Genomic DNA, 26,898 nt, shown 5'->3' on the forward strand with positions numbered 1-26,898 from the left:
TCTCCCTGCAAAATATGTCCTCAATGAGCAGGAGTTGCCCAAAACAGCTCCCTGGCTTCCTTCCTACACTTCTGCCTGCAGAGCTGCATGCAGAAATGTAAGGGAAGGCCTGAAGGACTTGGTCTGCTCCTTACAGTACAGCAGCCCAGATGAACCATAACAGAGATGGCTTCATCTTTATGAGATGGGCCATCCTGATAGCTGTTGGGCTGCAGATGCGCAGGGAGGCAGATCTGCTCTGCCTCCCTCCTCTCCTGTGCGTGCAGGGCTTCAAATGGGAGTGGGAGGAGAGGGGCTGCCAGGTCACTGCGTCCCCGATGCATCAGGGAGTTGGGTGCACCCCTGAGTCTGCCAAGCCCAGCAACCCCTCTGTTACCTGCTGCCATCATTGCTGTTCTCAAGCTGCACCAGAATAGCACCACAATGACTTGCTACTGCATCTTCACTGAAAGGAGGAACATACAAAAGTCAGAGGAAAAAGTGATGACTCCAACTTTTTATGTATTTCTTCAAAGGCAGCATTTTTGTTATTTGTGTGCTTTTCTTCATGACTTTCTTTTAAACTAAGATCATCTTGCAAGCATTTATATCTGTAGGAAACCCCATCACTAAAAATAACAGCTGAGGGAAAAAAAAGTTCTCATAACTAAAATCTGAAAAGCTATGTACCAGAAAAGTATCTGAGAAGGCTCTCTGTAAGTTCTCAGGCTTCACTACCAAAGCTTTGAAGCATGTTTAAATACCTGCATTGGCTGGCACAATTCATAACGCATGAAACCTTGACAAGATCAAGGCCTTGATTTGTCCTAATGGTATGCACTGGTTTCTATTAGGGTATTGTCTACCCCAAGGCTGGGTCCGTCTCAGCCCTGCTGGGTGCTCCCCTCCCTCTTTTGCACCCAGCCAGGGCAGGGTGCAGCTGCCTTCACTGATGCTGGGGGAGATGGCCTGTTATGTTCAGCATCCTTCCCAGTGACTCAACAACCACTTCGCTGGATCAGTCCTCTGCTGAGGAAAGAGGCTGGCTAATACCACAAGTTGTTATTTAGATGTTGCAGTAGTACAAAATTGATACTTCATGTTTATTCACCTTTCTGCAGGCTTTGTTTTTAAAACTGAATCACTTTATATTGAAAAGAAGTATATAGGTCTTAGTTAACCCCTGATTAGGGCAATGACGAAAACCCTAAGACCAAATTCACACACACTAGCCAGGCTATAAAAGCTCTCTTTACAATAGGTGTTTCACATCTGAGATGGCTTGTGATGCCCAGGGAGTCTCACCCTGAAACATTTCCCACTGGGCTGGTTTCAGAGAGACACGCTGGTCTCAGAGCTGAGATAATTCAGTTCCAAGAGCTCTGCATTTCTGCTCTGGTGCTTCCATGTGACTTAGTCTTTCTGCTTAAAGTTTTTCCTCCCAATGCACTACAATCATCAAATTTTACAGATCATAAAAGTTCATTTAAGGAACAGATGTTTATATGAACTTCATTTACGACTTGCTGAATTCAGCTTAGGCTCCATTACAGCTACCTTGCTACCACTGGGCATGACTCAGTCAAGGAAACATTACAGACCAAAATCTTTGGGCAGCAGCAATTGTTAGCTCTGCTCGTACAAGAGGAACAGGACACCAGGCACTAAAGTACCTCCAAACAACCACAAGGGCCCTTTATATAAACAGACTTGCACAAACTAATCCAGGTGTCTGTAAAGATAAAAATCAGTGGTTTCTTTCAAAACTCCAAGCTGGGTACCTGCGCTCCTGGGAGAAAGCTGCCACCCGCCAGAGGGCACTTGTGCCCTCGGGAGGTGCAAGTCTTGCACAAAGTCACTGGCCAGCCTCCAGGCAGCTCAGGGACTAGCATCCCGATACGTTTCTCTGTCAAGTACTATGCGGTTGTGTCTGTCAGGACAACTTTCCAGCAGCTGATGCTGGTCAGATATGTTAAACCAGAGCTTTCTTTTAAGGTTGGTCAGAATTTACCTACCTGCTCAAACAGCAATTAGCCAACAAAGCAACCAGGATTTAGAGTCAGACTAGTGCAAATAATTTTTTTTCAGATCAGCAACTGAAAGAGGAAAAGAATGTTTTTTTTTCCCTCTCCACCCAGAACAAATCAAACAGAAAAGCCTTCTCTTACCGAAGGAAAAATCCCCTGGAGTTTCATTTTATTTGACGATATCCTGTTAACTGAGGTTGAAATATTGGGAGTATGTTGATTTGTGATACAAGGACTCTAAGCATGTGTCTATCACCATTTTCAGTGGTAGCACATGCACAGGGACATCTCTTCTCCTCTATTCTCTGTGCCACCAATTGCTTGTAAAGAGAGAAAAAAAAAAAAGAGAGAGAAAAAAAGATATGGGGTAATTTCCATTAAGATGCTCCCAATATATTTCTTGACTTGGCAGTCAAGTCACTGCAGCCAGAGGCTAAAGGGGAGGATGAATCCTCCCTCTCGGTTTTCTGGATCTAGCCCTGACACTTAGATATGCTAAGAAACAAAGGAAAAAAGAATTCCTATTCCCAAATATATTTGGATCAAATTATCCAAATATTTTTTAATTCCATTTTTAATATTCATAGAACTGGATCTGAGCTGGTGAGAGGGGCAGGGAGTAACACTTTACAGTCCCAAATCTGCTAGTTACAGTTAAAACACATTCAAGCAACCAAATTCAGCTTTTACTACCTGAAAAATTTTTGTCAGCAGCTGTGAGTGTGGCTTCTAGCTGTAAGAGCTTGATGGCTGCTGGGTTAGAAGTGCTACCTGGGGAATCCAGCATGCTGGGGGACTGGATAAGCATACAGATTTTCCCCCCTCCTTCCTCCAACCCTCCCAATGGGAAAGTTATGTTCCTGCTTAGGAAATAATGGGAAAAGAAAATTTGAGAGCAACTGTTTGTGCTTGAGCATTCATCTGTTGCCCCACCTAGAGCTTTTAAGCCCATTTTAAGATGCACAACATGGGTGTCTGATTTGCTGATAAGGCAGTGATCACAAGAGGCTGAATTTTCATACTCTTGCAAGTGTGGACTTCAGCCACATGCGAAGGCAGGCCTAAGCTGGTGACACACTTAACTGGCTCCAAGTCAGTTACTGCTGACGTTATAGCACAGTAGATGAGCTCAGGTGTTTAATGCAGTCAGTCTTCTAATGTGCTTATGGTGCTCTGATAATACCCTGACAATATTGCTGCCACGTTGGACAGGCTGGGACACAGCTAGAAAAAAATCTGGACCTCTGTGAATGGACCATACCTCAAAATGTCATCCTCCTGACTACATTTAAAAGCACTTTAAGAGAAACATCACTGGAAAATATCTATTGTGGGTAAATATGGTATTTTGAAAAAATTGTTCCATAAGCAGGAGGATCAAAGAAACTTGCATCCTTATGGATATCTGTCCTGCAGTTGGATTTTTTGATGCTCCAAAAAATCACAAAGTGATTGAAGCATTCCAGAAAGGTAGGACGTTTGTTGTGTGCATTTCCCTCCCTTATTTTGTTTCACAGCTCCATGTCAACTTTCTACTCTGATAAAGAAAAGATTCCTCTATTCCTTTGTCCTCATTAGAGGTGCTAATGGGTCTCTCTCCTGAACCCAGCTACTTACGTGAAACTTCCATCAGAAGATAATACCCAGCTAGACCTCAAGATTATCTGCAGTATAAATTCTCTGCACAGTTTCTGTTTGAATCCCTCTCTGGGGAGTCTGTGGAGTTGGTGCAGAATTTGCTGCGCCATCTGGCATTATGTAATCAAGTGGAGCACAGGGAAATTGAGGAGTTTGGAACCAAAATAGCTAGCATCTGCAGCTACCAAGCAGCATCATAGCCAGCCAAGCTGCAGTGTCATCAGCAGAAGTCTGCCAGTTCCAGTTCCACAACCAGCCTCGCTGATGTTGTGACATCAGCTGAGGAAGTACTTGTTTTCAAGATGTCTGAGGACTGCACCGCTGTTCTAATTGACTAACAATAGCAAAATGGCAACCTTCTCACTTCCCACTCACCTTAGGCAGAAGGTGACAGCACCACTAGCGTATCCTTGGGCTATATGACTTACCCCTTGGGTAACCCGGCAAATGAGCCTCTTCAGTGCATTTCCTTTTCCATCAAGTCAGCATCTACTTAAGATACCCAAGCTGTTCTGCACGACTTGGCTGACCAAATGAAGATATCTACTGTAAGTGATACAAAGAGCTCTCTAGAGTCTGCTGCCTGTACTGTACTCCTGTTTTCCACCACCTCATGCAGCCCAGCTGGCAAAAGGGGCCCAGCAGGGAAGTTCAGATCAATTCTAATCTCCCTTAGCATACAAGATATTCAAATCAAGGCTGTCTTAGAAAGAAAGGGACCCAGCTTTTTCACTTGAGTCTGAATCTGGAAAACTTTTCAAACACATATTTATGACAGGCCTAGTCAGAAGCTCTGTTCATTAATGTGATAGTCAGCGGACAAGGACTCAAAGAGGCTGTAAAAGCCCTGTTCTCCACGCCCCCAAAAATGAGAGACAGACACACGCATTCTTTACTATTATCATTACTGAAGATTGTATGTGTTCCCCAGATTACAGGACAAATGAAAAATAGTATAGGTGTCTCTACTCCCATCCATATAGTAGCTGCATCATAACCCTGGAGGAAAAACAAGATTGTAGTTTTCCTCCTCCTCCTCCCAAGAAAGCCTATGTAAGCACTGCTATGTCCAGCACCATTCATAAGAGGCCTCTGCTCATGTGCTTAAAATACGTGCTTCATCCCTTGATTTCCAGTAGGACTTCATTTTTAAGTGTTCTCATAAATAGCCGTAAGAGCTTCTTCCATATTGGGGATTTTGGAAGCTGGGTCATAGATTGGGCCATTTCTACTGAAACCCCACTTATGATCAATGACTTATGCGTTCTGGCCTCTTTAGCATCTCTTTTCACATGCCTGGGTGTTTGATCCTCCCTGCTCACTGTAGCTCAAAGCTGTTCAAGACAGAGACCTTCTCGAGTCTGGTGTTTGCAAAGCACGTGCGTCATTGTGAACTTCAGTGAACAACAATTAATCATAGCTTTTAACCTTAGCAATTCTTCTTCCCTCCTCCACACAGCCCACGCATCTGCCACAGCTCTCAATAATCCTGATATCTGATGAGCAACGTACCCCTAAAACAACACAGCAACACCTTGCTTTCTTATTGACATTCCCTGACATAGAAACTAGACTATGCTTAAAACGAGCCCCAGAATGGCTCTGGCAATGCAGCAGACGTGTAAAGGAAGCAAGTGCAGAGAGATGGAATACAGAGCTGTGTTATTACTCAAATGTATTTTGGAAACCTTTGGAAATAGAAGCTAAGACACATGGATGAGGCTGCACCTCCATTCATTCATTGTTATGATATGTGGAGAAGGACTGGGTCTTTACTAACCAGCATAGCACACATGAACTCCCAAAACATTAGTGCTATTCCTTCCCTGGATGGTTCCACAGACCGACAAAGGATGGAAGAGTTCTTGATAAACACCTCTCCTACACAATACAATTTGGCAGAGAGATTAATAGTATCATGAACACACCTTCTTCTCGATCTCGTGTAAAATTTTTGACTGCTAGAACACTCTCCTTCATCAGTAGCCAGCTATGAGAGCTACCTTACAGCAAGTACATGCTGTAACATCACACCACGGTCAGGAAACTTTTTGACCTACCTACAGGAGCTATGTTATAGCAGCACTAGCCTATAATTAATGTTGTGTCAAAGTTTCCATTCTCTAATGTTGCCCTAGAAGGAGAGACTATACAGAGCTGAAGGTTACCTAGGGAACTCATGGTTAAACACAAATTGCTTGGAGTATTGTTTAGTACAGGTGAGGCTTCAAACTGAATACTTAACAGTTAGTCACCCAGACACATTCGAAACCTCACTGCCAGATACAAGAGCCCCTTGTCCTTCTTTGAAGATTTCATACAGCACAGATTGCATTATTTTCATAACAGCAAAGTTTTTCATCTTGCCTTTCCTCAACTGATCTTCTAAGGCAGAAGTCTCCACTTACTTTACCATCTTTTCCTCCAGCATAAGCCAGTTAGCTTTCCCCTCTTTACTGTGAGCACACTGCATTTAAGCACACTTCTTCCCAGGCAGCGATGCAGTTTGGGTTTTCTCTGATCCGGTCCTTTACACGATGAGCTCAGCTATGTAACACAGATCATGTTTGCATGCACACTTGCCATCAGACTGAATCATGTATTATCCTTAAAATAAGCAAATAAACAAACAGAAAACACTGAAGTTCTTAGCTTTAAAAATAAGCTAAGAAAATGGTATTTGTTTGTACTTTTAAAATGAATACCATGGTTGTGCTTGGTTGAATCCTGAAAAACACAGATCCTGATCAGCACCATGACCAGTGAGGCCATTAGAACTTCCCATGTGGCTCAAGCTCAGTGGTTAGGAAGGTCAGAGAACTATGGATATGCAATGGGAGTACAAGGAAATTCAGGCTTGTTCTCGATGCACTTCAAAAGTAATGAGGAAGGTGGGGAGTTGAGAGGTAACTTGTGTTGTCTGAGAGGAACCTGGGGCTGTGGAGCGTGTGTAAGGTGAAGCGCTCTTATGCCAGCAAGGTCTGGGTGCTGGAACTGGAGCTATAACAAAGAGGATTGTGTCACAGTGTCTGCAGAGGTAGTATTGTCAGTGGGTAGGAAGAACCCAAAGGACTGCTGCATCTGCAGCAAGGAGCCATACTTGGGGGAACTGAGAAATAGTGGAGGAAGAAATCTGAGCTGAGCTTCCTCCAATATCCATGCCAGACTCTCCCTGTTTTGGTTCTTTCCTACCCAGACTTCTCACCTCAGCCTGAGGAACCTCTTCTGCCTCTCCTTTTGCTCAGTGGTTTCATGCAGGCCTGGCACTAGCCAAGACGACAGAGCAACTATCCAGCTGCCTCACACCCTCCCGCAACTAAGAACAACTGCAGCTGCTGCTGGCCATCCCAGCTGGGACACAGGCAGAAGTGAGAGTGACAGATGTCACTGCATAACCTCAGATGCTTGACACTTGTCCACCCTGATGGCTACCCAGAGAGGAGAAACAAGGGTAGCAGAGTCTCAGGTAAGGACTGATGAGGCTGCCTATCTCTCACGCAGCTCCCTACCAGCAGGAATCACAGATTAGACAAGTGGTCGGTGCCTCAACTGTGCTCACTTCTTTCCCTATGCGCCTGCCTTGCAATTGTTGAAGTGGTTTGGATCTAGTCTTGGATCAGGTCACCAGCTCTTATACCATCTCAATATGCAGCAGGAAAACAGCAAGAAACATAAGTGAGGGCTGCTCTATGTACGGGTTTCCTCCCAGTCTCCTAATTCCAAAGCACTTCACCTGCTCCCAAGTATTTTCTTCTGTTCCTCTTCCACCTCCTACCACCTTTTCTACCACACTATGCTCCCTTTCTTCCCTCTGTCTCGGTCTGACTGTCCCTTGCTCTTCCTTAAAAATCTCAACTTGGGAAATTTCATGGTGGGGAGCAGGTGGAAGAAAGAAAAAGAACGTCTGTTGCATTGGACTTAAGTATGCAAAGAGTTTTCTTGAAAGACTTCTCTGATTCATTAAATGAAATCCTGTGTCTGGGTGAGGAAAAACAGGCCTGACCTTGACCCTTGAGTATATCTAAGAAGCACATTTTAAGAGAGCTTGGGTAGCTACCTTGTTTCAGAAACAGCTACCTTGTGCAGAATGCAAAAACAATTACAGGCAAGATTTTTTTCCCTGAAGCATTTTTATTCCTCCTCCCTCCCCTTACAAGACATAAAACTCCTTCTAGGTGTCCATCACAAATTAGCCTATATTTCCCCAGCCAGAGTACTGCATGTTATGACATGCAATAGTTTTGACCTTCTATATCAGAAGAAGGAAGATACAGTAATTCCTTCTCATAACAAATGAATTAGCATATATATATGCTTTCTTTGTATACTATCCCTCCTTCAAATACAGTACACAGCACTCACAAATTGTCTGAGAGATGATTGTATAGAGAGAAATCATTCACCAGCTGTCCATTTTTGCGATACTAAAGAGACCAGAACCAACTTTTTTTTTTTTTTTTAAAAACCATTTGAATGGGTCATCAGGTACCTGATGGACTTGCACCATAAAAGCACTGAAATATTTGGCACTTTCTAAGGAATAAATGTACACAAAGTCCCCACAGATTTGCTCTGTATAAAGTGCCAGCTAAATACCAGATGACTGTTGATACACACTTGTCCTTACCGAGCAAGGGATCAACTAAAACAGTGTTGAATACCCTTGGCCTAATACACTGAAGTACATTAGCACCTGACACCTGAACCATTCCTGTCACTTCTCAATTTAAGGAGCACCTCAGCACTTTGCTTTTTCAGACCACACCAGGCCATCAGGATCAAACTCCACATTACTGTGTGGGCAAAACCTTAAGACCTGGAAAGCAAGAGGTGTAAAGGGCTGGGCTGTGCAACTGCTTTTTACACCAAGTCATGTGTTTTCTTGGCCCAAATAAAATGATTAAATTGATCATTAGTTACTTATCATAACAAAGGCCCAATCCTACATCATTGAACTGCAACCCTGGAAAAGGCCAACAATAAACAAAACACTCACAAGGCTGTTAAAAGCACTTCATGCAGCTATTTCTCTGTGCATTAGTCTGACAGCAACTCACATTAAGAAATCTTTTTGGATGAACTACATGCCATGACCTACCTTGCTGCTTTAAGTTAAATACCCCTCGTGAATCATCATCATTATTTCATTTGTGGCCACAAAAAGCAGGACATTTCCACTTCACCTTTTAAGTTTGCAATCAGCCAGTTTTCACCATAAATGTTCTACATGTCCATTTAAAGCACACAGTTTTAAGAAGGAAAGTTTAAAAACCCTTTGAAATTTTTCTCATAATAATTTAAATATGTCTAATTTTTACATACCACTAGCAATTTTTACTCCCATTTATGTGGCACAAATCCATATTGAGAGCCAAGGAAGCTAGCGGAGAGAATATTGTAGATGATAATGCTATACAAACAGAATTATATTCCAGATAGCAGTTTCTTTCCTCTAGCATAAAATCACACCCCGTTTTTAACGGGTAGTTTCACTGCTGGTTACATTTCCTTTGGGCTGGTTCACTGAAATGTGGGATTTGGATTAACACCAGTTTGAAAAAGTATAATCTAAAGGCATTATCAAAATTAAAAGCATTAACCATCGCTCTAAGCCTGCAGTGTGCGCCAGCCTTTTATAACTCTCTTTTCCTGTTACATAAGCATCATAGCGATTATTTCTACTCTCTTTCCCAGCACAGAAAAATCTCTCTCCAGGTGAACCACGCTACACTGCAGCATGAAGATCCCCCATAGCATATGCTATATCATCAGAATTAATCCCATTTTACAGTATGCACGCCTACCTTGCACACGAGGATACCATACAGGGATACACAAAATTATTCAAGTATTGGAAGCAGCCTTGCTGTAACATATCACACCCTCACGGTGTGCACAGAAGATGCATTCTTTAGAGGTTATAAAGCACAAACTGTTCAACAAGAAACGAAAGTCTTGAAAACCTGTACTACGTCCCTGTGGCCTTCAACAAGTTCAGATGTGAACCCAATGGCTACCCAGCTTCTTGTAGATAACCTCCACTCATCTGAAAAATGAAGATTTATTAGCTGATTCAAACACTTTGCATATGCAAAGTTTTTCTCATAAGTGACACCAGTGTGCTGGGCACACTCATTCTGCAACATACTGCTGAAACTGCCCACGATTAAATGCTTAATTTCAACCTTTAAAGTGTATTTCACTACAAAATTTACTATATACCACAGAAATATTTTAATCAACTATACTCAAAGTGATCAGAGACACAAAAGACTGCTTTCATAATCTAATAGTAAAATTATTTCTCTTCCACGTCTGCTATTTTGACAGGAGCCTTAGCAGGCGGCAGGTTGAACCTTTAGTTCTACTCAGTATGCAACGTGACATTGCTTGATATTTAGCTCCACCTATTGGGCACCTACATGTACCTCTTTCAAGTCATTGAGATTAAACAATTTAGTTCTGTTTTAAGGCTCTACTGTACAAGTTTTTCCAGGAGGGAAAAAAAAAAAAAAGAAAAGAAAAAAAGACAGAAAAGAAAAGAAAAGCAGATGTAAAATTCTGCTGAGAACTACATTCAGGTTAGGATCTAATTTCTTATTTAAATCATGCAGCATGTAGAGCACTTAATATAAAGGGGGAGAAGGAAGCAACCTAGATATAACAGCATCTTTAAAATGAAAACAAAAAATTGTTCAGTATCTCTTTTTAGAGAATAAAGAAAGATAACCTGTTTTCCAAGTCACTCCCAATAGTTATCCCTCTTAAGCCAAGATCTAGTACACTAAACACTGAGCTTTTAAGATTTATTGTAAAAAAAATATTTAAAAATAATTCTGATAGCTTTCTGAAACAAAAGCTGACTTGCAAGCTACAACCTAACTCAAGATCTCTAGTTTTATTGTAAAACTTATTTGGATCTCTTCAAACAACCTGATATGAACTAGCAGTTCACTGAAAGCCATTCTTAATTTCATTTGCACACTAGGTCACAAAATAGAAGCATAAAACTTCTATAAAACTTAAATTTTCAGTTCCCTCAGAAGTAACTCAAACACTGGTAACACCGTAACCAGAAATGGCTACTTTTTACAAGTAGGTTACCCTCTATTCAGCTATTGAACACCGCAGATAGTCTAATTTCCTCATGAAGTGTATTTTATTTACTTTTCCTTACAAGAAACAGACTCTATAAGGAAACAACACTGCGATGGTTTCACCAAAATCTATTTAAGCCCATCAGGTTTTGAAAGATGCATCTTAAACAAAATTTCATAAGAAGTATTACATTCTACTACATTTATAAGAACTATTACATTACTATTACTAAAAAAATTAAATGATTTTAAGAATCAGGGGATGTAAGTTCACAATGTGAGGAAGATGGGAAAACAACGGCATTTTGGCAGACACCATAGGATAAACTTTCAACTGCTTAAATGCACGGACGGAGAAAGCTGGAAGAGGAGCTATAGGAAGAACTACATGCCTAGATCTAGTGACTTCCCTGGGCACCTTAAAAAGCACAACATATTCCCCACAAGGGAAATCCAAACCAAATAATTGTGTTGTCTACCTGAATGGCTCTTAAAGGATAGCTTTTCCTCTTTGGCACTCCCACAGGCTTAGGTGACTGCTTGATATTGGAGTAACTCCACACACACAGTCAGTTCCCATCTTTGGCAGTTCACTCAAGGCATAACCCTAGGTAGCACAAAAAGACTCAAACAGATATTTTCTGCCTCTTTCTCCAGAGCTCTGGAATGCCTCAGTGAGCCCCATTCCACACACTTTCAAAGTGGGAAGGCTCCAGGCATGAAACTGAACAAAATAGACTTGTAAACAATGGAGTATGTGATCAAAACACTGGCTACCTGCAGAACCCCTCAATATCAGAATCAAGGACTAGATGAGAGAAATATATAAAGATCCTATATCGACTAACTTGTTACAGTCACTAGTATAACAAATCAAAAAGCAATTAAAAGATGTTACACTAAAGAACAAAAAGAGATGAGTCAAACTCCTGTAAGGCTCTTTGTACATTTCTTTATCCTTGAAAAAGGATCTCTTCACCGGACTTGAAAGGTGGTAGCAAAGGACAAACAACTTCAAGATTTCCAGATACTAGGGTGATGGTACTAGCAGCCAGTGTTGCACCCATGAGAATCGGACTTCTCCCCAGGCCTACAGAAGTATTGAGGATATCACAATGCATGGTACATGCTGAGAAATAGGGAACTGATTATGGCTCGGCCAGAGTTATGGGTGCATAGCATCAGAGCACAGTACTACATCCTGGGCCAGTAAGAGAAATAAAAGGACAGGCATGGACAGATGACAGTAGCAGACACATAACACAGAGCAAACAGCAAGCCAGATATCGTTTCATTAGGATTAATAAGGGGCATGACACATTGAGCATTTGGTGCATAGAGGAAAAGCTCTTACCAGCACTTAAAAGTTTCATGCAGTGGGATGTGGTTCTGACAAAACCACAAACAGAATGAATGGCATACTTCAGCAGCAAGAAGATACGTGCACACTCCAAATGTATGCAGATTCACACAAATAAAAAATAAAACCCAAAGAAGTAAAGGCCCTGCCTGGTAGATGGAACACAATGGAATCCAATATGTAGGAAAAAGGAGGGGGAAGGAAAAAAAAAGGTAAAGTGGAAGAAAGAGTTCAAGATGGAACAAAGTTACAAATCAAAAAACCAAATTCATGCTCTAGGAAAAGGACTGAGGCTAACAAATGCAAGCTATAAAAGTCTTCAAAATCACCTGAAACATGAAAGAAAGTGATTATTGACAGGCTCAGAAGCTGGTAGCAAAAGCAGCACCAGCCTGAAGAGTACTGAAAGACTTCCTGCTGCTGCTCCCCCCCATGCTATGCTGCCAGCATACTAGGCAAAGGCCTGTAACGTAGGTCTGAAGCCAGATATTGAGCTATGCCTACCCTTTAGTAAGGGGAAAAGTGATTTCAGAAAGAGACCCGAGAAATGCTTCTGAGCCTCAGAGAACCTCAGTCTGTTGGAAACACATGGAATACCACCCTGAGGAAGGCGTAGGAGCAGAAAGTAGTATTAGGAAGAACAGCAGCTTCGAGGACCGGCTTTTGAGAACCAGGGAGTCCAAAACAGAGCGAGTGACAACACAGCTGCAACAAGTGAAAGAGTGCCACCTCAGGTGCCTCTGTCTCTTCTTCCTCCTGCATATTCCTTACTTAAACTTCTGTTATTTTCTTTTTATGCCTCAGATGGAGTGTGCCACAGGAGAAACCAATTGCCAGTTACTCAAAAAAAAAAAAAGATTATAGAAATGCTGTAACGTTAAATATTTAAATATTAGTTATGTAAGTGACAAAAGGTTTGAAATACGATAGTTATTACCTTATCATTTGAAATTTTGCCAGAGAAGATAAATTTAGTCCTGCTAGATCCATCCTGTCATCTGCTCATCAACTGAGTCACCTTTCTGGTCTTGCTTTATCACTATCTCATACAAGGTGCCAAATCTTTGTTACTATCGGTTGCTCTATGTTTGTCTTTCTAAACATCCAGACGTGAATTACTGAAAGTGTTAAGCAGGTATGATTTTCTGTAAAATGTTTCTAAAGTCTGTTGAACTTAATCCAGGATTAGAGCAAAGATGAAAGAGGAAGTGCAAGAGCTAAAAACGAGAGCTAGTGAGTGAATTCCCAAGCTCAGTCTATGTCTACAGTAACAGTCTACTTCCAAATGCATGAAATGATAGTGAGAAGTGGGAGAGGGTTCGGGACATTAAACACAAACAAGCTTTATAGATAGGAATCACAGTTTCAAGTTAAAGAACTTGCCTTCCTCAAGACATCTCTTCTAGTGTGACAAAACAAGACTTGATTAGACAGGTGATTTATGCCAAAGGCAAAATCCACGCTGTAACTGTGAAAAGTGGCATGGAAGAGAGTTGCTGGAGTTCATTCCTCTCCCCACCCTTGACAAGTCTGGACTACACAACAACAGCTAACGTACTTGTCCAGTATTTTAAGTATCAAAGTTATTACACTTGCTGCTCTGAAAAACAACATCCCAATTGCAAACAAACTTTAGTCATATATTTTGGAATCAGCCTTGGTAACAAGGTCCTTAATTTGGCAGCACACACACACACACACAACCAATGATACACACTTTATGTGTATCAACTGGCAACAAGTCTTGCAAAATGGCGAATACCTGTGATCATTTCCAGATGTATGAGGTCATGGATGCTACCCTTACGCAGACAGCAAATAATAAAACGGAGGGACCTACACTTCCAGAAAGAAGATAAAGGAGGTTTACTCTTTTTAAGGCATGATAGTTCAATTAAAATTGGTATTTCAATTTGTACCTTTTATTTCATCACTTCAGGACCAAATTACTCCTGTTACTCAACACAAGAATTCCCAGTGGATGGGCTTGATATCACGAGCAGCAGAACTTTGCTATTTCAAGCCACTTCTGTGTATAGGACAATTTCTTACAAATTTTCTTACAAATTCACCAGCCTTAAGTATTGAGAAGAATAACCAGCGTTAATATCAGTAACTCCTTTGTGCCACAAAAGAATTTCTACTCATATTTAAACTCAGAGTGAAACGGTCATAGCATTTCTGCATGGCAATTTTTTCAACCCAAAGACTTACAGTTACTAGGTGAAGCCATCTGAATGCTGCCATAAACATATTTTTCATATTTAAAGAGGCCTAAAAATAGAATTACTAATGTTGTAGAAGACTGGTAAAGATACTAGGAATGCTCAGAGATTATTTTTAAAAAGGTGCTACCATTATTAGGTACCAGGTCAACTTCAGGCACAGAAGAATCAGTTTTTAAATCAGTCTTTTGTACTGTATTTTATCCCCTAGAAGATTCTCGTACTTGAATTGAGATCATGCAGGTCTCTTGGATAGGGGCTGCAAAGTTTTTCTCTCTAGATACATTCATTTGGTTGGTAAATATGTGATGTGGGACACTAATCTTTTTCAAATCAGAAGTGCTTGGATACTTGTAGCTGAAGATTTTAGATCAAAATCTGACCTTTAGTTCCACGCATAAATACCACCATGACATTTATAAGAAGACAACAAAATATTTTAATTTAAATATGCCCCATACTATACAATTGTATAAAATGTCAACTAAGCATCCATTTGAACATTTTAAAAAAACAACCAGAAAGAGCAAGCAATACACTGTAGCAATGCTAATAGAAGGTAGCACAAGCCAAGATGCACAACCAGAAAGACAGGAAAAGTTACTATCTCACAAATCTCTGTTCAAAATTAAGATCAGAAGGGGAATACATTGCAGCCATCCGTGTCTTCCGTGGTTTCTAGTTGCCTGCCTTTATTGGGCAGGTACCAGTGTATCAAAATGGAAAATCACATCAATATTTAACACTTTTCTTTTTAATCAAAGATTAGTACTGCTTTCTCAGGATTGCTAGGAAGCACAAGAGCAGCAAGCTAAGTTGCTAATGCAAAACTAATGCTTAACTAATGCTTTGATTGGTAGTTGTGAATAGATGGGAAAAGGACAGAGCAGAAATTAGTCCAACAATTTTTAATTGAATGAAGTAAAATACTGTAAGTCTAGTAGTAACTTGAGAAACGTACAAGAAAGTCTTGGAACAGTTTAAAGGCAGTTGTGGTAAACATCTGAGATTCCCCCCTCCGACTTTTTTTGTGTATGTGTGCTGATTAAGCAGTAGACATGTCCAGCTGATGGTTACACCTTACTAACACAAAAAAGCTTATGCACCTCCATTTCCATGCAACATGGATTCAGCAATATTGCACTGACTCTTCACCTACAGACATCCTGAGCTACAGCTTAACAAGGAGAGAGTGCCACATGAGTCAGATTCAAGATGCACGCCAAGTATTAGTGTTTGGTATGCCCTGTAGATCAAAACAATGAGAATAAGGCCATTACTGCAGGTATTATTAAGTTAAATATATTCCTGTTCTCTTCAGTCATGAGATATTAGGTCATATTTTGCTTAGCATATTGACCAGCTTTCAGTAACGCTGCATTTAACACTGCACCATAGCTTGGAATAGCTTCATTACACATCTTGCTACACTATGTATTTTTAACAAGTGGTGTGAACCCGGGCATCCAAGTTAATGTTTGTTTCCAACGGCATAGAATGATTTTTTTCTTAAATATTATCTTCATCTACAAAACTCATTTTCAGATCAACTCTGGAAATACTCAACCAGGAGAGAACCAGGCTCTTCACTTCTAAAAACACAATGAGAGGCTTCAAACATCCCCTTTCTAAAAATGTAAGTGGTGTTTTCCCAAAGATATCAAGTACCATCTTTACAAAAAAATACCGTAGTCTATTTCAAAGTGAGGATCTCCATTTTAAAAACAAGTAAGATAACACACTTCTGAGCTGTTTCTTCCTCAAAATTTGTATGTCACAAACACTGACTTTAAACAGTAACATATAAAAAACTCTAAAGCTTTTCCCATGTCTACCGTTACTTAGGTATGCATCATCACTTATCATTAAGCATTTCTAAATACTAGCTTGTTTTGGAAACAATGCTAAGAAAGTATATAGTTATGGACACACAAAGCCATTTAGAAAAAGATACAATGTGCAGCTCATAGAACAGTTCACATCAGGAATGAATGAGGAAAAGGCACTCCATCTCTCTTCACTGTTCTACCTACTGTGTGCAATTTTTCAGTCACTATTAAAACATTTGTTTGCAACATTGTAGATCACATACTGAGCAGAGTTCATCTGTTTCTTTCCATTGCCATTCTTTTCACTGAAAAAGTACATTGCTGTGAATATACAATATTAGCTTTATTTATACATTTAAGAATATTATTTTTTCCAAAGGAGAAAGTCAGTTACTGAACAAATGTTATTGAAAGTATAAATTATTTAAACTTAAATAATTTAAAACCAACTTATTCAAATAACTTTCCTATTGCACATTTTTTCCATAACTTGGCCAGACAAAACCCTATACAAGCATTTAAAAGATTAAAAATTTAAAAGCACAAGTTAAATAGCACCAAAGTAAGGTGCCAAATAAATTGTATGCCTGCTGGAAAAGGAGTGCCAATAAAAACAAATATAAATATATATGTATATACACATCTAGTAATAACTCCGGGATGTTTAGATAATAAATACTTTAAACAAATTCCCAGATTTCCAAAAACGTGAAGTGAGAAATTTTAGAAAATAATGCAAAGTTGTTTTAGAAGAGCAAGAATATACATGCACAAAATCTATCATAAGAAAAAGGTTTATAATTCCCATACCTTAATCTTTAAAACCACCACTATGTACTTCACAAAATGACTAGCCTATATGTTTGAGGATTTATGTGAGACAGAATGAAGAAAGCTTTCCCCAGTTGCTTCCTAATGGAATAGTACCTCCCCAAATAATCCCATATCAGTTTCAGTTTTGTCACTTCTCAAAAATGTCTTTTTCTGACTATCTTCATTCCCAGCAATCTGGGAATACGCTCGTAACATCAACCAACAGGCAACATTAGAAACAAGGAGGAAACTTCCTATATTTTTTCTGAGCAAACCTTACACTGGAATTTCTCCTACTACAACTGCTGCTGTCGCCACCAAATTTGTGACCAGCTATTTCCATAGTAAATGTTTCCCTTGCATATGTCTGCTTGTAATCCTTCAAAAACTAGAGCAGTTCAACTTAAATGGGTAGGAGTATAATCTGGCCTTCTTGTCTGAATAATTTTTGGTTTGGGCTTCTTCGCTTCTTCTTCCATGTCACTTTCTTGGTCACTCTCGCACACGTGGACAACAACACTAGGAGTAGTGTCAGTTGCAGCATGGAGCTCATACTTCTCTCCTAAAAGTTAAAATATTAGCAAAACTGGTTAAAAAGGATCCATTTTATGGAAAAGTATGGAAGAAATGACTAAAAAGGAAAGACTCAGTAAAAATTTGTAAGTAGAACATTAATGACAAAAGCCTGATGCCACAATGCATTAGATGGCACAGGCAGGTGCATTGCTAACACTCATGTCTACATCTGGAACCACTGAGGTGCTTTCTTACATGCAAGTTTATATAAATTATCCTAGGTATTAAAGTAAGAGTTCAGCATGGGCATTCATGAGTCTTCATGGTTGTTTTTTGTTATATTAAACATAGCTGTAGTTTTCAAGCATACAGTCATCACTAGCCATCCACTGAACCATGGAGAAATGATTTTCCTGAATGATGACATAAAACCACAGGACCTTCCTTCTCCCATAAAGCTTTCTATGTTAAGAAAGCTGAATGCAGTTTTTCCCACCTCACACGTAAGTGCTCCAATACTGCTCAGGCACTCCGTGGAGCAACAGGGCTAGACAGCCAGCTTCATGCATATGTAATGTGAAACATTCAGATATAATAGGGCCAGCATGTAGAAATGTTATGATATGCATTTGGTTGACCACTGATTTGAGACCTGCTTTCCCCATGATATAAATGATTGTTTTTAAATCTAACTAGGTTTTAGATAATTTTAATCTTACATTAGACCAGAGAAAGAAAGAGTAGATGACTTTTTTCCAGCACTTCTCTGACCAGCTCTCCTTAATTTTTTTTTCTTCTTCTTACTTCAAGCTCTTTACCTTAATAGAGACTGTTCTCTCCTTTTGTTGAGGCCGCTGTAGTGATCTGGATGTCAGCCATCCTAGATAGCTGATGGCTGCGACAAGCTGCGCTCCCCAGTGCACCAAGGCTCTGAAGTATCCTCTGCTAAGTTTCCCTAAGGCCTTGTTGGGGGAGTTGGCAAGAGCAGCAGGTTCCACAGAGGAAAGGGCCTCCAGGTCTTCAGAAACATGCAAGTTATTGTGCTAGAGTAACCCTGCTTGCAACTAGCTCCATTTACTCCAATTTCTAATAAGCCTAAACATCAATAGGTACAGCTTTGTAGGATTTACTGTCTGCAATACATATGAAAAAAAAACACCATAGGGAAAGGGATCACAGATCTGCCAGTGAGCTTATTGCAGCGTATCTTGATAAGAGAACTTGCAGAGGAGAGAAGAGTAGCTTTTACTGCTTAGTAACCTTTTTAATATTTGCTTTAAAAGATACGAATTTCAGTTTAAATAATTTTGGCTTTGCTAAAACTTAAAAGGAAACCTTGTAGTGAGGTAAGCAGCAACCTCTGGGCAAGTTCTGAACTTCCATAAGATCAGCAAGCCGCAATCCAATTTATTTGTTCCATGTGCTTCAGTAAAAAATTACTTTCATTCTGACAAGTATACTCTTACCGAATTTCTATTTCAAAAACTTATTTCAGGAAAACAAAATCTTTGATAAAGACTTCTAGTATGTCGGTGTTATTCTTGACAGATCGTTTCAAATAACTACATGCAGGCTTGCCTGCTTACTTCACATACGTCTGGATAAACAAATGATTTGCTGTACCATTTTACCCCTTTTCACTTCTAACTGCTACATTTTTGCTGTAAATTGTTCTTGCTGTTAGTTTTTAAGCGATGGAATTCACATACTATTTAAAATATGGCATTTATTTAAAATTGACAGTGACCTCCCCCAGTTCTTATCCCACCATAAGCATAGATTCTTGCCCCTCCACAAACAGCAGGAGGTTGAATCTTCACAGACAAAAAGAAATCCCTAGTGGTATATGGGGTACATAATCATTTCCACTAGCATCTATGGATACCACTAGCATACAATCAACCATCACCTAATACACAGAAAGCCAACGCACAAGGAGCTAGAAGCTCTCTCTCTACTCTCTTCTCCATCCCATACTACTGACATAAGCCTTGCTTCCAAAGCTGGTAGGTAAACAGATATATCAAAATTACAATAACATGATTCAGACTACAATTTATATCCTCTTTGATAATGCTACATGTAGTCATTTCCTCTCTTTCCTAAATGTAATAGAACAGTTGCAGACTGATTCAATCAATTGTAGATTTTGGGAAATAAAATTTGCACCAGCTCTCATTAAGAAGGCAGTTTTAACTGAAATATAAAATGACATCAAGGGATGTGATCCTATTAATCTCTGAAAATCAGAATCATGTTTAAAATAGCAGTTAGTTCAGTTTAGTGGAATTTTACATCTACTTCTGAAAGTAATACTTGGTTTAAAAAATAGATATCAGCTAGAACTGTTTCTCATCTCTCTGATGCTATATATTTTTTTATAAATAAATGCATAAGCAGCCCTACACAGTAGGGTTAGCTGAAATGACAACTAGCTTATGGGATAGCACTAGAAATAAAGGGGAAGTGCATTTTACAAAGCACTTCCCAAAAACATGGTTCATTGTTAAAAGCTGCTGGGGGGGGTGGGGTGGGGAGGGCAGGAAGGAACCCGTAAATAAACAAAAATGGCAAAGCCATCTCAGAGCTTCTGATAAAAGAATAAACTGCAGCAGATCAAAACACGGAGGAGCTGGGAGTGGCAGAAACTTCTCCCTCTTAATTCCAAAAGAAAATTAATGCCTCAAAGCAGAGGCTGAAACTGGTAGTTTCCCTCCTACTCATGCTACTGTCTCAGATGAGCAAAGAGGTAATTTTAGCTGCAATGCTACACAACTGTTAACTGCTTTATTGTCCTCATCAGAAACAAGACTTTCCCATCCCTGCAAAAGATATGCAACTACACAACTGTGCCTCTTCACTTTTAGGAAGCTGCATTATTGCAGTCTGGGCCCCCCTAAATGCATGTTTCACTTTGAGGCAAGACACAGGGTGAAGGGAAAAAAAAAATGTATCAATGAATAAGAAGCCAACTAATACTTTTTCTGAAAATGTAAATATAAATTGATAGATACCATTTAATTTGAAAAATTCTAGAAATTGGAAAAGTTTAGAAGCTATATCAGCAAAATTCTAGCGCTCCTAATCCTTCTTACCTGGCCCTAACTTGGAGATAGCATATAAAAGGTCATAGTTTATGACTGGAGTAGCATCTTCTACTTGCTTCCAACCAACAGGTGGAGAGGCAGGAGGTGAAATCAAAAACTGTTTGTCTGGATTTGGTGGTGCCAAATGTGAGCTTCCAATGTGCAAAGTCTAGGAAAAAAAACACACACACACAACACAAAGCTATTTCATTATGATCAATGAATTCATCATTCATGAGGAATTTTAAGGTTTGCATAGATGTTATGCTGTAACAAGCACTCAAGGTGGCAGCATGTAACAATATCACTAGAGAGAGCTGTATGAAAGACCCAGTATACAAAATACAGACAAGCCACCACATTCATAACTCTGATGAAACATGCAATGAAGTGTGCATATCTGCATCTTCTCATTATGGAGTTTGACAAAAATTTCACCAGAAAATATCTGCCCTTAAAATACTAACATAGGAGGAAGCTGGATATGGGCTTTAAGGCCTAATGACAAATGGTGTTGAAACTTATTACCACAAGTGAGAGTGGTGAGAATTCTAGAAGGTATATAAATATATTGGCTCCCTAGGGACATCTGAAACAGATACATACAGATTAATTTTCCCATTAAATTTACAGAGGCAAACACAGAGCAGCCACCAAAAGGCACCCAGATTACCAGAACCCGAAACAGTTTCACACCTTTAGCAGGCAGTAGCTAGCTCTGCAGCTGCATTGATGGTGTTCTCCTAGTAGCAATGCGTGCTAAACAAATGATCTGCAGTACTAAGTGTAAGATCAAGGGCTACAGACTCCTGAACGTTTTAGTTCTACACTTTCGATTCCCTTAGATCCCGTTTGAGTCCTCCCACTGTGTGCACGTGCGCGCGTGCGTGTGTTTGTCTGTCTGGTTGGCAAAAGACACTTGGCTCTTCCCTCACCCCATCAAACTGTCTTTGACTGTGCTGATTATCATCATCTATTCCCTTTCCTCAAGGATCTCTAAGCAATAAACAGGTAGGCATAAATGCAAAACATGTAACAGCCTCCAAACACTTCTAGCTTTGGAACAACTTGTCATTCTCTAATCAAACTGGAAAATTCACGGTATTCATTAGCAAGACTCAAGACCTGTGGAAGCTTACCGCTAAGAGCGTTAAGCTTTATCACCTTGTAGAGAAATCACACAAAGACCCACCTGAGCAAAATACAGTTTTATTTCCTTCCCAAGGAACTCTGTTTTGTGCAACTGGATTCTAGCATCTGCTGCAGATAAAGGGTTACTGAAGTTTATTCGTACTCTTTTGAAGCTCTTAAAATACTGAAACGTGGTATCTCTGTCGTATGCTCTAAAGAGCGATTCAAATTTGGCCTGAAAAGTAAAGACCAAACAAGAAAGTGAACATGCAACATTCCAAAGAAATACAGAAGTGAATCGCAGTTATTACTAGTGGCATACTAATATTTTTTATTATCAGTTTACATGTAATGGCTTGGTTTTGTTTTCTTATTTTCTAATGTATCACTTATTTTCTGTATAGCATCTTTTTTCTTTCTTATTACATAATATAGTTTATTATCACTGAAAAGTGCTGGACGTGATACTTTGATTTAGTGGCACAAGAAAAATAGCAGTGTTGACAAGATATTGAAGATGAATACTTATTTATAAAATTAATATCCAAAGACCTTAGACAATGGCAGAGTTAGATTTTTTTAAGTGTGCAATTTTCAAGGTAATCAATACTTAGCTGTTTTAATAGAGAAAAATGAAAAAGTGTATTTGCAAGCTAATTGTAATTCTCTTCAGTGAATAAGCACCCATAATAAAGTTCATAATCATCACCTTTTCTAATATCTGCTGCTTTCATGTAGGAAAATGAACCTTAAGAAGGTATCCTATGACTGAATTCTAATTAAACAGCCTCTATTTCTGGAACCAAATTCTAAAAAGGCTCTCATCACCTTCTCTAAAAAGTCTGGAGCACTAACCCTACAGATCCTGAAGGGCCTTTGACACACTTTCTATTTTGATTCTGTGGTAAGAGTAGGAACTGGACCAAAACCTCATATCTTTATAGAATCTGTGGATGAGTTACTTAAGTGTTGCATCGGGGGGAAGGGACTACAGCACACTTACCAGCAGCTGGGGACCCCCATTCAGCATTTAGTATTTGTGCATCCAGAGTGCTCCTAAGGCATTTATGCAAACTAGACGTTTTTTGTTTTTGTTTGTCTGTTTTTTAAATAAAGAATGCTTCTATTCTTACTTCACGGTGCCAGACCACAGGAGGAGAAAGCAGCAAGAAGTTCTGAAGCTGGCACATGCTTGTGAAGTGTTTCAGGCTCACATTAAGAACACAGTAAACAGTCACAAGCCTTACTTCAGCAATAGCGATAGATTACGCATTGTTTGCATTTTGGGTGTTTTCTCTTCATAAAAGTTTACAAAGAGTTAAGCACGAGGCTGAAATAAAGAAACGCATAAAACTGCACTGCCTCTTCCCCCCCCCCTTTTTTTTTCCAATTACATTTTGAATTAGTAGAAAAAGCAAAGATCTGAATGCAGTAATTACTTCGAAATTTCATTTGCCTTTCTGAAGAGCTCTGTCTCACCTACTTGCTAGGTACATAACCACTATATTTCGAAAAGATTTTAAAATCAGAGTTGTCCTGCTTCTTAAGTCACATTTAAGCTTCTTCAAAATGAGATCTGAGACAAGAACAGAACCCTCAGCACAACAAGTCCTTGTTTGTTAGCTTCCTGTACTGGAAAGTGAGCTGGATGCAACCATGAAAACTAAGCCTACATTTCCAAGATGTTAGTCACATGCTATGTGGAAAAAGGGGGAAGGAAGGAGAGGCTGAATTGTATTTCAGTGTTCATGTTCTACTTTGAATTCAGAGATTGTCTGCAAGACTTGTGCAGTATGTGTAATTTTTTGAAGCATGTGTGAATTACATAGGTCACTGGTTTGCAATACGACATTAAACAAAATTATATGTTATTTTGCCCTTTAAGTACTTAGTAGTCAACAACTCACGGTATCAGTACTGGATTACTTACATTATGATAATTCTAATCAGTTAAGTACAAATCAGAGAAGAACTATTACTGTTTTTGCATGAAACTATTAACCTTTAAAGTGCCAGACCCCAAAAGCCTGAAAAAGTGTAGAGTGTACTGTAAGTTACCTGAATCTTACTACCAAAGTCCGAATCAAAACATCGCTGCAAACACGTACGAAAGTGAAGAATATACTATACTGGCAACAAAGAATGTTTGCAGGCGAATTTCTGATCTTTTTCAAATACACGGAGCTCAAGATCTTGCCATTTCCAGAGTAAGATTCATTCAGAGCAGAGCATACCATTGCAGACTTGCGAGACCCAAGACCCTTACGTCAAACTGAAAGCTTCTTACAGGTCAAAAAGCGAGAAAGCTATACCGTACTTCAAACCGTTTCACAACAGCCTATGCACAGTCATTCACTCGAACAAAAACACAAGAACCAAAGCATACCCTTGTTTCTGCTTGATTGAAGACATCACTGTCAGCCACACAGGCAATCAGAGAACTAAAACTGTAGTTAAAATTTCTAAAATGCATGCTGTGCTTCTCTGAAGGAATACTTGCACCTCGGCAGAAACCGATTACTTTTAAGGAAGCTGCCGGTGCTGCAGAGAGAGTTTATAAAGGAATCAAGTCCAGCCCCTCCGGGGGGGGGGGGGGGGGGAAGAGTTTCAGAGCATCCTGTGTGTGACAGCGAATTCCTGACCCAAGTCCTGCATGCTTGGAGGCAGGCAGGAACAAAGTGTAAGCTCTGGCTGGCAAGAGGTGACGTCAGCACGTTAGTCAGCTTCCCTATGCTAATTACCCGTGCTGGGGAGGATGGAAAAAACAGCTGAGGTTTGCACGGCAGCTGCTTTATCAAGCCCTCTCACAGCATAGTTTCCACTGGTAGTAATTCCATTCAGCGCTCAGACAACATGCTCTTCGCTGGAATGGGACGACCCATCTTAAGATGGAAAATGTTACTTGCTAAAGGACCAAAGTCTACAGTAATAAGCTGTAATTAGCCAAGAGGAAAATTGTAAGGCTTTGGAATGGAAAACAAGTCCCCGAGGTCAACAGCCTTTGTTAACTTTTTGGAAAAATACAAAAGGACTGAAGTATAGAGATTAGGAGGAACTGATTCTGGAAAATACTTTTTCCTTTGCTGGGAAAATTCATTTTCAAGCTTTCTTCACTTCAGCTTTATGGATCAACTCCCATTCCCACTTTATTAGAAGCTCAGTCTGAGCCCTGTAAACTGACTTTTTTTTTTTTTTTTTTTTTTGGCAGGGAGGCTTCAGCAGTAATCTGCTAGCAAGGTTTTAAGATACAACCTGAATTACCCGCTGCAGTGGTGAGGGATAAAAATCTACCTTTACGACATTTTTTGATTTATGGATTTGTATTATGGTTTGAGAACATTTCCCTTAAAGCAGCACAGGGGACAGTATTTTTTTTTAAAATAACAATTAAGAAAAAATCATTACCAGTTTAGAGTAACTTGTTAAGCTTATGCTGAAGCTTTTACAAGCTATTTGAAACTGTGCTATGCAGCTTTAGATCAAAATGTATAACGAAGTCAAAATTGTACATGCATTTAGCTAATTTTACTACAAAATGGGGCTACAGCATCACAGAATCACCAAGTTTTACGAAATACAAACAAAAAAGCCATAAATGAAAAATCTTATTTCATAAACATTTAACCAACTATAACTATTCACATGAACAGCCCTTTTCATTTCCATGGGCTCTACTTACTCACTTGTAGTTAAAGATGTTTACCGTGCCACAGGTCAAAAATCACTATTTATTAGTCAAATTCTCAGCTAATGCAGTGGAAAAAACTACTCTGGCCTACTTCCTAGCACTTTTCCTTAGAAGCCAATCCTTAAAAATATACTCATCTCAGAAAAAGAGAAGGGCCCCTGAAGGAAGTTAATGACTGGTATAGATGCTGTCAGTGAGACTAAACCCAAACTCTGAAATAAAGTGACAGAAAACAGGCCTCCAGTGCTCCCGGAGCATCTAATAAACCAGGTGCCCGCAGCACAGAGAGACAGGCAGAAAGAACAGTCCCTTTACTCTTCCTAAGTTCACAGGATTGTGGGACGTAGTGGCTCTCCTGCCACTCAACACTTCAAGATTTGTCTAGGCACACACGCAGTGGGAACAGGTTTGAGTTCTAAGCTCAGCTCCCTGCATCCAGGAATAGAGATACAGGATTCATAAACAGCAATTATGCTGAGCAGTAAACCACCTGAGCTAACATAGAAAATCATGCAGAGTATGCTTTGGATCCTGTCCTTGCCCTGAAATTACGCTGTCAGGTGTCTTAAAGACTTCGGAAGTGGAAGCACCAAGCATGACTCTATAGAACAGTGGTCAGGATGCTCGTCTGGAAAACATGGCCATGAATCACTTGGGCATAAATGGAAACTGAAGACAGGTTTTCCACCTCCTAGGTGAACGCTATAGCTCCCGATAAGAAAGTAAAGGTCCTCCCTTCAGCTGCTACTGAGTCAGAGTCACTTGGCATACTCGGAGGCTACCTAGGTGACTGGGTCTCTGCAGGTGACCAGTGGAAAGACTATTTCATCTGCAGAACCCCACAGGGCCTATACAAGGCAGCTTTCAAGCTAGTCAATAGAGTGAAGCCTTGGGCAACCCAGCTGCAGACCTTTACACAGCTGAGCTCGTCAGAACTTCCTAGCAGTCTGACGACTGTAAAGGTCTTCAATACCCTGATTTTGGGCTTCAGAGCTTAAAGTAGAACAAGCAGACTCTAGGTACTAATAACGCTTTGTAACTCTACACTTATGAGATCCAAATCCCATGAAGAATAAGGCATTAAAAATACTTCTGATTGCTGTCTTCTAGGCCATCTAATCCTGAGGCTAAGGCCCAAGGAAAACTAGTTTACAAGTCTTACTGTTGCCATCTTTTAAATTTAACCTTGTAATCGAAAACAGGACTATATAGCTTGCTGTATTACTGGATTAGCTGTAAACAAACCAACCATTTCTGAGGTTTAACATCTCTCACAATAGATTTCTCATACTGTATTCTCTGAATTTAAAAGATATCAAGTTTTCCATAGATATGCACCTAGCATTTTGACTTTTTTTTTTCTATTAGTTTAGAAAAATAAAGGGAAAAAACAGTCCTGGTCTGCTCTGTGTTACCATTATCATTATTTTTTGATAAGGTTATGTCACTAGTCACTCTTACAGAAACAACTTGGGTTAAAAAAAAAAAAAAAAAAAGATTGCAGACTGA

The 26,898-nt window shown here is 39.8% G+C and overlaps 1 protein-coding gene across 1 annotated transcript in view; it reads right to left on the bottom strand.

Annotated features, from left to right (window-relative positions):
• Nucleotides 1-14,741: 14,741 nt before the first annotated feature.
• RCAN1 (regulator of calcineurin 1) overlaps nucleotides 14,742-26,898 on the bottom strand; it is a 45,056-nt gene continuing 32,899 nt past the window's right edge. Inside the window, exons 2-4 of the mRNA XM_068913314.1 lie at nucleotides 21,763-21,936; nucleotides 20,580-20,739; nucleotides 14,742-17,530 (exon numbers count right to left, since the gene is read on the bottom strand). Of these exons, the coding sequence (XP_068769415.1) occupies nucleotides 17,367-17,530; nucleotides 20,580-20,739; nucleotides 21,763-21,936 (498 nt within the window). The 3' untranslated portion in view covers nucleotides 14,742-17,366. The remainder of the gene's footprint in view (nucleotides 17,531-20,579; nucleotides 20,740-21,762; nucleotides 21,937-26,898) is intronic.

This window comes from Struthio camelus, chromosome 1 (genome assembly GCF_040807025.1).
Source record: "Struthio camelus isolate bStrCam1 chromosome 1, bStrCam1.hap1, whole genome shotgun sequence".
NCBI lineage: Eukaryota > Metazoa > Chordata > Aves > Struthioniformes > Struthionidae > Struthio > Struthio camelus.